General features: G+C 51.1%; 1 protein-coding gene across 3 annotated transcripts in view; it reads left to right on the plus strand.

Annotated features, from left to right (window-relative positions):
- The window catches only part of ZBTB7A (zinc finger and BTB domain containing 7A), a 34166-nt gene extending 23453 nt beyond the window's left edge, over positions 1-10713 (plus strand). For all 3 annotated transcript variants that reach the window (XM_030540717.1, XM_030540718.1, XM_030540719.1), the window contains exons 2-3: positions 398-1602; positions 6126-10713. In XM_030540717.1, coding sequence (XP_030396577.1) covers positions 413-1602; positions 6126-6579 — 1644 coding nt within the window. In that variant the 5' untranslated portion in view covers positions 398-412 and the 3' untranslated portion in view covers positions 6580-10713. The remainder of the gene's footprint in view (positions 1-397; positions 1603-6125) is intronic.
- Positions 10714-12002: the final 1289 nt, after the last annotated feature.

Genomic DNA, 12002 nt, shown 5'->3' on the forward strand with positions numbered 1-12002 from the left:
TGAGACCTGCTGAAGCTGTCCCGTTCCTTCCCCAGCAAGTCATTTGTAGATTGTGCTATGAGTTTCTCTCTCTTTTTCCAATTGCTTCTCAACCCTAGAGCCGCGTAGCAGGGGATCTCTCCAAAGGAGACGGCACGGTGGGAAGAGCAGGAGACTAACCGAGTGTGGGACTGTAGAAATGTTCAGTGCGAAGAGGACCTGGGGGTTGGGGTGGGTGCATCGGGTCTCTAGTATGAAGGCGGCATGCGTGTCTGGCACGTAGATGAGCCTTTACATGGGGCAACAGACAATAAATAAGACCCGTGGTGGGAGATGCTTTTGACAGTCCAAACACCTTTTAGCAAAGAAAGGCTCTAGAACTGATCCTGCTTTTTTTTTTTTTCTCGTCTCTTCCCAGCCTTTGGTGTTCAAAATGGCTGGTGGCGTGGACGGCCCCATCGGGATCCCGTTCCCTGATCACAGCAGCGACATCCTGAGCAGCCTGAACGAGCAGAGGAACAACGGGCTGCTGTGTGACGTGGTCATCTTGGTGGATGGTCAGGAGTTCCCCACCCACCGCTCTGTCCTGGCGGCCTGCAGCCAATACTTCAAGAAGCTCTTCACCTCAGGGTTAGTGGTGGACCAGCAAAACGTATATGAGATAGACTTTGTGAGTGTGGACGCCCTGTCGGCGCTGCTTGATTTCGCTTACACCGCGACCTTGACCGTCAGCACTTCGAACGTCAACGAGATCCTCAACGCCGCCAAACTGCTGGAGATCCAGGCGGTAACGGAGGTTTGCACGGATCTCCTAGACAGGAAGATTCTGGCCAAAAATGACCAGATGGATTTAGTAGATCAAATTGATCAAAGGAACCATCTCAGAGCAAAAGAGTACCTGGAGTTCTTCCAGAGCAACCCCATCAATGGCCACCAAGGCAACTTTCCATGGACCAACCAAGACTTGAGAGACCTTCAGAGACTGAACTTCCAAGGGCAAGAGGACGAGGAGGAGCCGGATTGCAACGGCATGGACTTCTACTCACAAGCCCCCCCAAACGAAAGACCAAAGGTGAACGATGGTGACCCTGACAGCAACCATGCCATGTGGCTGGAAAGAGAGGAAGAGGAGGCCCCGGGAGCCTTATTCCCACCTTCCCAGAATGGACATTACAGTGGACACAGCCTGACGGCACAAGGAGAAGAGGAGGCAGCCCCGGGAGGTCACTTGGACCAGCAGGAAGCCAGCAACTCTCCCAGTTTCGTTCCTGGGGGAGCGGAGGCTGAGGAGGCTGAGGCTAGAGAGGTGGACGGTCTGGCCGCCAGCGCCCTACTGCAGCAGATGATCAGTTCCGTGGGAAGGCAGCAGCTGGGTGAGGACGACCAGAAGGACGACGACGGGGTGATGGATTATTACTTGAAATACTTCAGCAGCTCTCACGAGAGCGACGTGTATCCGTCCTGGTCCCAGAAGGTGGAGAAGAAGATCAGGGCGAAAGCATTCCAGAAGTGCCCCATCTGTGACAAGGTGATCCAAGGGGCTGGCAAGCTGCCCCGCCACATCCGCACCCACACGGGCGAGAAACCCTACGAATGCAACATCTGCAAAGTCCGGTTCACCAGGTGAGGGGCAGAGGAGGGTGGCGAGGGCGGCGGAGGGGTATTGCACAAGCCGGCCCGCTGCTTACGGGCACGGGTGGGCGTGGGACGGCTCAGCCTTGCACAATCCCCTGCTGCCTGCAGTGATTCATTTCCTTTTTGATGGGCAAGTGACGAGTGATTTTTTTATTTTGAGTGCCCGGTTTGAGGAACCCTGACTTAGAATGTACCGAGCTAGCCACCGAGTTAGCTACCCTTCTGGAAATTGGGGGCCCTTCCATGGTGTCAAATGCCCCGAATCTCTATAGTCCCTGATCAATCTTGGCCATGCCTGGGATTTGCAAAGGGGGCTAGTGGGGGCTGGGCATCTGGGGGAGCTTGGATTCCCTAGCAGTTTCCCACCCCATATCATCTCTGTCCTTGGGGGAGTAGATTTCTTTGGCCAGCGGGGGCTGTTTATTGTAGATGACGCTTGAGAAATGGCCCCTTCTAAAGACTGAAACAGCCAGAGCCTGGTAACTGCAAAGTGCCCTGAGCAGAGCTGCCACTGCAGCCACCTGGTGATGCTGGATCTGAGGAAGGGATCGGGACTGTCTCTCTCCCTCCTTCCCTCCCCTCATTTAAAAAAAAAATCAACTTTTTGTGGCCTCCTAGGGGTATGGGTCGTTTCAGCCCCATTCCTAATCCGGGTCTGCCTGGGCTTCCCTCTGCCATGGGTGTGCCGAAGAAAGGGGATATTGTTCGAGTTCTTCTGGTTCACTTTAGTCCACGTGTTACAAAGAGGCCTCCTCTTTGCAGTCTTCACGTCTGATTGCGGCGTGAGGCCGGGGTTCCGCCCAGATCTTTCCGCGCTGTGCCAAGCGACTGTGTGGGCTGGCTGACAAAGAAGCCAAACAGCCTCGCCCGCTCAGCTTGCTTTCTGCTTACGCAAATAGTCCCGGATTCAGGAGCACCAACGGGGTTTGAGTCCCGTGTGGAGCCTTGGGGTGGGGGAGGAGGATCGAGCCAAGAAAACGCTGAGCTCATGGGCCTGATTCTGATCTGCCCCCTGCTGCTGTAAATCAGAAGTGACTGGGTAGGGTGGAGCAGCAGCCTCATGGGTGAGAGCGGTAAGCGGGCGAGGGGAGAGGACGCATCACACCCAGCTGTCCTTGATTTCCACTGAGTGGGAGCCTGAGGAGTAGGTGCTGAACCCCTGGCAGGATCGGGCCTCAGTCCCTCTTAAAACGAAGGGAACTGCACCTGCTGGAGTATGAGCAGATGTGGTGCAGCAACCCGCCCGGCCATGCAGTGGGGAGAGGGCCCTGCATTTGTTAGCTGTGGCATGCAGCATGGGGGCCAGCTGTGCCACTCCTGTAACCTGCTGGGCCAGCTCTAGCCTGGAGTGGCCAGGCATTGGCCCTGACCGGCGGGCGAGAGACACCTCCGGCCCCCTGCCGGTGAATCTGCCAGCAGGGAGAGCGCAGAGTCATGGAAAGCAATGCGTCTGTGGTACGCATAGGGGTGTGTGTTTGTATGCAGTACATGTGCACGCGAATGTGCGCTCACACACCCGGGAGCCAACCCACCTTCTTCTCAGAGGTGCTGTTGAGAAGCCGGAGGATGTGTCTGTCTCCAGAAATGCAGATGGCAACTGTCCTGTTACTAGATCCTGCCTGTCTGCTAGCTACAGAGTGTGCAGGGGCGGGGGTTGAGATGGGTGGGAACTTGCTGCGGCGAGTTTGGAGAAAGATTTGATGATGAGGCAGTGCAGCCTCATCGCTTTTTGATCTCTCTGTCCTGCCGTACGCCCGTATGGCTGTATCACTCTCTCTCTCTCTCTGTGCCCTGAGCCCAGTCTGCATTATAAACAAGGCTGGTGCATAATATGCTGCGGCCGAGTTTCCAGACTGAAATCCAGGAAGCCCGTATGTGGCCACAGAAACCCCAGAAAACAGGACATCTGTAGCCTGGGCTGTCTCCCACCGTGTCCTCTCTGCCCCTTCATTAGCAAAGATGCCCTTTAATTGCAGACCCAATGTCACAGCTGTCCCAGGAAGACCTGCTGTTCCACTCCCTGTTTACGACTTCAGTTTGTTGACCTCAGAAATGCTAAGAAATCCTGACTGGTGTCCTGCTCCCCTTCTGCTCTGCTCATCTGACTTGTGCCTGTCGGTCTTTGTCAGATGTTTCATTGCTCAGTGTGAGGTCCTGAAGGCTGGGGGTTGGTCCAGCCAGCCCAGGAACATTTGTGTCTCTTGCTTTTTACTGTAGTTCTGATCCTTTCAAATGAAAGTGAGGAGAGCAGCTGGGTTCTGCTGCTTTCCCTTTGACCTCCACAGTGATGCCACCTCCAGGGCTGCAGCCTGGATTTCCCATGAACCCCTCTGGGTGCTGAGTCACCGTGTGCTTTCCTCGGCCTGCCTTCTACAGCTTCCCGCGCGCTCCGCCCCGCCACTCCTTTCGTTAAAGAGACTGGGGCAAGCTAAAGCTCATCTGTTAAAAATAAAGGTCCTTATCTGTGCTAACAGTAATAATTAATGATAACAAATTGGCCGTACTGTGACAGCTGCTAACAGATCAGGGATCCGGTTATGCTGGGCCCTCCATATACACAGGGTGAGAGACGGTCCTTAAAGAGCTTACAGTTTAAACAGGCAGGGCGGACAGAACAGGGGTCAGCAGCAGAACTGTGGATACAAGCCTAATCCACCGAATGCCAGTGCAGTGCCCTACCCCCGCCTCTCTGAGAACACCCTAGATTAATAAAACGGGCACTTGGAAATAATCTCATTTGCTCATCACCATTCATTACCCTTTCGCTCAGCTTGGAGAATTGCACAGGGCCAGTCAATCTGATGTTCTTTTCTAGTCAATTTCACTTTTGGGGTTTCCTGTACTAGCCCTGTGAGAAATGTTGGGGGGAATCATAACAATGGAAAATCATTTAAAAAAAAAATTCGATTACTATTTGGTTTTTAAGAAAACGTTTTGGCTTAAACAATGTTCCTTTAACTGGAGCCAATGCAAGAACCACTTAACCCATTGCAAACCTACAGGGCGGCCTTTTCGAAACCTGTGCCGATTTCTTCCCCTTTTGGGGTCCGTTCAGAGCCCAGCTATTGACTCATCCCGAGCACCTCAGTTCTTCCAAAAAACTTTCGGCAAAGCTCTGCGGTTGCGCTGGCTTGTTACAGTCCGCAGCAGAATTTTCACCAGTACATATTCTCCTTATTTATTATTGGCATGGGATAGGGCCCCGTTGTGCTAGGTTGCTGTGCAACCAGGGGCGGCTCCAGGCCCCAGCACGCCAAGCACGTGCTTGGGACAGCATGCCGCGGGGGGGCGCTCTGCCGGTCGCCGGGAGGGCAGCAGGCGGCTCTGGTGGACCTCCCGCAGGCGTGCCTGCGCAGGGTCCGCTGGTCCTGCGGCTTCAGTGGAGCATCTGCAGGCACGCCTGTGGGAGGTCCACCGGAGCCGCAGGACCGGTGACTGGCAGAGCGCCCCTCGCGGTGTGCTGCCTTGTTTGGGGCAGCGAAATGGCTAGAGCCGATCCTGTGTACGACCCCGCATGAAAAGCCTGTGGGTGCCCCGAAGCCCCACCAGGATAAGCAGGCCGCTCCAGGAAGTTGTGTGTGTGGTTTGTGTGTGAAGATGAACGCTGGTGGGCAGTGGTCTCCGTCACATACAGACACTCTCACGCTTACCAGGGAAATGGGGATAGCCAGAGTGACAGGGACCTATGAAACATTTTGGAAGGGATCTAAATCCTCCTGTGTCAGAGCATGAACCAGACCCTAACTAATGGGGTTGGGAGAAAATTTCCCAGGGGCAGGATATCCCATAGCTGTTGAGTGGGGAAGGGGAGTTGTGGAACCATTCTCGAAAACAGCTGATGTTGACCGTAGTAGGTGACAGGCTATCGGCTGGATGGACCCGCGCTCTGCTCCAGTGTCCCAAACAGGGATACGTAACTCCGGATTCCTGCACACCCGGCCCCAGTCGCAGGACCGTCTCCACTCAGTCTCCACAGCAGAAACTGTCGACACATGGTTCACATGCGGCTAACTCTAGTGGGGAGTTTGGGGACGTGGATGCTTGGCCACCAGCTTGCATCACGCAGGCTACCAGGCGGTGGCCCTCTCGGCTAGGGGAAGGCTCCATAGCCCGTTCTCGCGGAACTGAGTCAGCTCGTTCCCGGTAGGAAATCTCCCAGTCCTTAGCACAGCCAGCCCTGAGGGATCATGGTGCTGAATGTACAGGGCTTCCCAAGTCGCCATGGGTCAGGGGGTGGGAGGGTCCCCCTCTGGTCGCCACATGTCTGGGTGAGGGAGAGATGCCAGGTGGTGGCGTGGGAGTGAAGGCTCTCCTGAGCCACCCCCCGTCACCATGCGTCTCGGTGTGGGAGGGTTGCTGGGTGGTGGAGGTGAAGGCTCCTCCCCTGGTCACCACATGGTGGCATAAAGGTGAAGGCTCCACTCACCCCACCCAGCCCACCGTGTGGCAACCCTGCATTCAGGCGCAGAATCCCCGCCCCCTCCCTGACTCCATCTCTCTCTCCCGTGCAGGCAGGACAAGCTGAAAGTTCACATGAGGAAGCACACAGGTGAAAAGCCTTACCTGTGCCAGCAATGCGGGGCTGCTTTTGCTCACAACTACGACTTGAAGAACCACATGCGTGTGCACACTGGCTTGCGGCCTTACCAGTGCGACAGCTGCTTCAAGACTTTCGTCCGATCCGACCACTTGCACAGGCACCTTAAAAAAGATGGGTGCAACGGCATCCCATCCAGAAGGGGGCGCAAGCCCCGGGTCAGAGATGTGAGCGGCGTGCCCGCCCCCGCAGGGAACCCCGAAGATGGAAGCTTTGAAGCTGTTGGCGAGAGACAAGAATCACAGGAGGACACCGTGCAGAAAAATGGCCAGGAGGAGCACTTTGAAGATAGTTCTAACAATGAAGCATCAGGAGGATTGAATGTAGCGGAGGGGTCGTCAGAGGGTAACACACAAGGACTCTCCTAAACCAAAAAAAAAAAAAAGTGTCACAAAATCTAGTTAGTACTTTCCTCCAATTTCTCTTTAAAATATTTCTCTCCCTTTTAAAAAGATTATATATATATATATATATATATGTTTCCAATCTTCCCACCATAACCAGTCCTGTGGGGACACCTCTAATAGCTAAGGACCTTTCGTTGGAAGGCAGATGCTTAGGAAGTGTGAGATTGGGAGGGTTGAAAGGATCTATAACATGGAAAGAAGCTTCCATGCAAATCCAAAGCTTTTATTTTGTGTCCAGACACACTTTAAAAAATGGCAGAGATGCATCTATTTAAAAAAAAAAAACAGAAAAATTCCAAGAGGTGAATAGGTTCTTCCTGGACAGTCACTACATTTTGTGCCTCCGTCTGACTGGATGGGAAAGAATTGAGTGCAGCTTTCTCTCCACTGGAAAGTGAAAGCTCCTGATGCCTGAGATGGTCTTGTGTTGATCGGGGATTTGATTCTGCCATAGGGAGTTCAGATTCTTTCTGACCTGATGCCGAGCGAAGCTGGCTGAAATCACCTGGTGCACTATTTTTATAATGATAATTGGGTGGGGGGGGGAATGGATGATATTTTACATATTCAATTTTTTAAGAATGATTGCTCCTGCCACATGGGTGGGCAAACAGAATTTTGCAAGGCTGCTCCAAGCCTCAGGTTTGAAATGCCTAGATGCCAGGTGAAACTGCGACTCTCCCCAGGAGGTTTAGATTGGCGCTTCTTTCCCGATTGGGAGGCAGGACTCCTGCGTTCATTCCTGGCTCTGCCACAGAATTGCTGGGTGACTTTGGCAAGTCGTTTTCCCTCTCTGGGGTGCAGCTTCCTCAGCTGTAAAATGAGACAAATGCTGTTTTGTGTGAGATTTGGGAAGTGCTTTGAGGTCCAGGGCGTGCGTGTTGCGATAAAGGTGTGAACTCCTTCCTTGGCAGATAAACTGCTCTGTTCAGGGGTTACTACGTGAGGGTCTCTTGGACAAAAATGGCAGCCACTCTCTGCTTTGTGCAAAGATCTTTGTGGCACTTTTCCTGAGGATGTTTGCAGAGCCCTTGGCCAACATTCCCCCTCACCCACCCATTGGGCAGCACATGTTCATGCCTCACTCTTGTCCTCCACCCCAGAGGTGGCTGCATTTCCATGAGTGCTGCATATATATAGTCTGTAATGTGTTGTAGTATTGAAGGCCCTGTTTTAGTAAGGTAGCCGTGTGGCTACCAAACCTCTCTCCCTAGCCCACTGAAAACCCTGAATCGGGCAGGAACCTGAGCAATCTAATCCAATTCCAGGCAACCTCTGATGGAATGGGCTAGTTCTCTACTTTGATGACTTATTCCCTGGTCCTGTGCTTGGCAAATTGTGCCCCAATAGGAGAGGAGCAGAGGGTAGATTTTTGCTAGATCAGATTGTTGCCTCCTGAATCTGAACCTTGCCTTTCAAGACACAGCAATTAGTCAATCCTCACTGTTGATTCAGACTCCCTGATACTCCCCTCCCCCAGAGCTGAAGCTCGAGACCCCTCTGGGATGTAACAGGATTCTTCTGTATCTTTGGGCCTGCCGGGAGTTAAAGATCAGTAACTGACAAGATGCGGTGTTCAGTCTTTTGCCACCCTGACATGGAATGGACAGCGCCGGTGTGATCGTGCTTTTAGCACTTGTTAATAGAAGCTTTCACTCCAGGATCTCAAAGCACTTCATTAGATAGTTCTATTAAGTAAAAGAATCTCTTGGAGCAGGGTAACCCCCAAGATTTTAAGAATCAAATGATAGCACCCTAAAAGCAGTTAAAACTGAGTTTTTGGGGTTGCTTTTTTTTTTTTTTTTTTTAAAGGGTTATTTAAGGTCTCCCTGAAAGGTGTGCTGAGTCCTTCTGGAGATGGAAGCTGTTGGGATGGGGGGAAAAAAGCACTCTGGGGCTGCTACTCCTTTAAGGCTTTGGAGTTGGGGTTTGGAATTTATCTCCTCTGGGGACCTCAGGCTGGGCCATTTAAATGCACAGGCTTCTGGGATGGGTAGTTCTCCATCAGACTGGCACCAATGTATTTACTGTTCTGCAGAAGCAAAGCTGAATTTATTTATTTGAGTAGTGGGCACTGATAGACTGGCCCGGGGGATGTGTACAGAGCTAATGTGGTGGGGTGGAGGTGATGGGCACCGGGGCTGACCGCACCACAAGCCCCGGCGTCCTCTACTTGCTGCGGTTGCTAGGAGAGCGCCCAAAGCTTCACCTGGTGCCTGGTTTCAGTCCCCAAAAGATGCGGGCGTGACCTGTGTGTGAGATGATCAGAATCGCAGGCTAAGCTGGTCCAAAACAGGCCACTGCCTCCTTGACAGGAAGGGGTTCAGGGCCTAATGGTTACACCAAAGTCTTTACAACCCTCTGCTAGCACAGGACCTTGAAAGTGGCTTGTAAATTATTCCCACTGTCCTGAGGCCCAGGTGGCCTGGGTCTTCGGTCTGGTCCACACACAAGGTTTTGTACCAGTATAACTGTGTCAGGTAGGGGTGTGACTTTTCACTGAAGTAGTTATACCAGTACAATGCCTACTGTGGATACATTGGTAACAGTACAAAGATTTGAGAAGGGAAATAAGCAATACTGGTATAAGCATCTTTCTACCAGTAAACTGCATCCACATGACAGGGTTTATACCCCTTTAACTACTCCGGGACAGGTAAAGGGGTCCCGTGCCCTCATGTGGACACTGAATGTTGTTGGTGGTTGGTAACCAGTCCCAGCCCTATGATCTGAAACATCTTGCACGGGTCAGTCTCAATCAATCCCTATTCCCTATCTGGATAGCGAGTCAAGTATGCAGATATAAAGTATATATTGGTGTGTATTACCCAGCTCCTCCAGCTTAGCAGAGTCTAGAAAGGGCACCTTTCAGCCATTCTCCTGTTTTTTAAATGCACAGTTCAAAATGAAAAGAGATTCTAGTCCTTTTATTTTGAAAGCACTTTTTAGATTTTATTTTAATTTTAAAGTGAGAGCAGGTTTGGCCGAATGTAAACTGGAGAGGGAGTGAGAGGGGAGTGTGTGAACTGGGGGGTGGGGGGGTGGGTGTCGGGGAGAGAAAGATGGATGTTTATTTAATGCAGAAAAAGCAATAAAAATTTAAAAAAACATTATTAAAAAAAAACCATAAAAAAAAAACAACCACGAAGTCTTAGCACTTTGCGATGGAACGGGTACTTTGAAATCACTTTATCTTAATTTAAAAAGCAAAAGCGAAACATGTTTACAAGTTGAAACCAACTTCTATGGAAAAAAATTATTATTAAAAAAAAATTCCTAAATTTATTTTTGTAAGAAAAAAAATGTGTGTGTATATATATATTAAAAAACAAACAAACCCCACAAAACCCAAACCTAGGCAGGATCCCACGTCTATTTCATGGAATAACAAAACAAAAAGATATCCAATGAGAGGAAGGATGCTAATTAGGTTCTGTGACATGACCTGAAAACAAACCCCTCAAAGTGACTGCACTTCACAAAACGGAAGCTTGAATAGTAGACAGGAATCATGGGTGTTTTTGTTTTTGTATTTTTTTCCTTCTATTTTCCTTTTTTTTTAATTTGTCTGTTTGTTTCTTAAATGTCTTATAGCCAGTGCTAGTCCAGATGTCTCTCCCACCTCCCCTCGTGCCCCTCCCGCCCCCAGGAGCATCTTAGCTTGTGTAGCAAGGAGGAAAGAAAGCATCTGAACTGCTGGGTGATGTAATTGATCGGGGGGGAAAGGATCATGGGATGGGGGCAGCCCCTGTGATCTTCCTTGTTTCATTTCTTCTCCGAGGGTCACTCAGCCAGGCTTGGGTAGATGATGAGATACGTCTCCTGGGTAGAGCGCTCCAAGCCAAAAGCATACTCCATCTTCGAAGTTAATCTAGCATTTCCCAGCTCTGCCTCCTACCACAGCACTAGACGTGCTTCTAGCATGAAGCAGGGGTTCAGGTTTGAAGTCAATTGGTTGAGGTCTAATTCGGGATAGAGGCTTCTGTGGCTTGATGGTGCACGTAAACCATCGTCCTCCCCACTCACTGAGCCCTGTGACTATTCCAGAATCAGCTGCTTGGAGTGGAGAGGGGCGGGGAAACCCACCTTACAAATTAAATACAGAGAAAATAAAGTATCAAAAATAATATCCCCCATTGCTTTTCTTTGCCAGCCGCTCGGCTGGTAGCCCGATCTTTGCCCCACAGGAGCGCCCTCCTTCTGGTGTAATGTAAAAACCAAAAAAAATTTCACAGCAAGGAGTTTTGTGTTTTTTTCCCAAGAATAAAAAGAGGACAGAACCCGGCGCTCCTGAATCAGCGTTTCCCCTGGGGTTTAAGCGCAACCTTACTGTCTGAACGCGGGCTCGCTCCAGGAGACGCAGAAAACCCTGTGCTGGTGCCTTTGCTTTCAGGCTGTTCCCGGTTGCAGAGCGCGAAGCTGGGCTCGATGAGCTGTAAGATCAGTGCCGAGGAGATAAACTGGGGAGAATGTGCTCTGCCGTCAAGGGGGTGGAATTGATGACCTAAGAGGTCTCTTCACCTTTGACTCCTGATGCCATGACAGTTGAGATCCATTTTACTAAGATGGCTCAGTCATCAGCTTCATTTAGTGCTGGAAGCAGGTCTCCCATCTGTTAGACCGCAGGGGTTGGAGGGTGTCAGTCAGCTGAAATGTACATCCAAGCAAGGGACCATATCAGTCCTCACGCAGCAGCCAACTAAGGGGGAGTCTGAAAATATCCTGCTGCCCCAAATCCAATCCCAGTTTCTCCGTAGTGTTGGCAACAGTGCAGATGCTGGGTGTTTCCTCCGTGCTGTAAAACACCTTAATCCTGGCCCCTGCCTTCCCATCCAAAAGAGAGCGGAGTGGAGTGTCCCGTGACCCGGGCACTAGCTGAATGTGGCAAGCCACCTCTTCCAGGGATGAACCTCTGCTTAGCACTGGCTACCTATTGCATATGCAAAAACTAGTGTGGACTTGTAAATAGACAGTTACTTGAGGTTCTTTATTGTAATCAAAAGTTGTGGTATCTCTTTTCTCGTTTGTGTTACCCCTTCTCTGCCCTCACCACCTTTTAAAGCTTGGGTTTCTCTCCAAACCTCCTTCTGCCATTTTGGGGGGTGGGGGGAAATCCCCCCTCCTTCCAAAATGGACAGCAAAAAAAAAAAAAAAAAAGTCTCAGGATTCTTGTTGGAGAGAGTGAGTCAGACACCTAGATTCCTTGTAAGAAATGAGAGCAGCCCCGGGGGTTTGACAATCCCAGCCTGCCCTGTCCCCCCCCTCCCCTCCCCGCATATCTTGGAGATCCCAGGGTGAGCTGCTTAGGAGGTGCTCTCTGCCTCTGAGGGCTCGTCCAGACTGGGGGGGGGAAATCGATCTTAGATACGCAACTTCAGCTACAT

Source organism: Gopherus evgoodei, chromosome 22 (assembly GCF_007399415.2).
Source record: "Gopherus evgoodei ecotype Sinaloan lineage chromosome 22, rGopEvg1_v1.p, whole genome shotgun sequence".
Lineage (NCBI taxonomy): Eukaryota > Metazoa > Chordata > Testudines > Testudinidae > Gopherus > Gopherus evgoodei.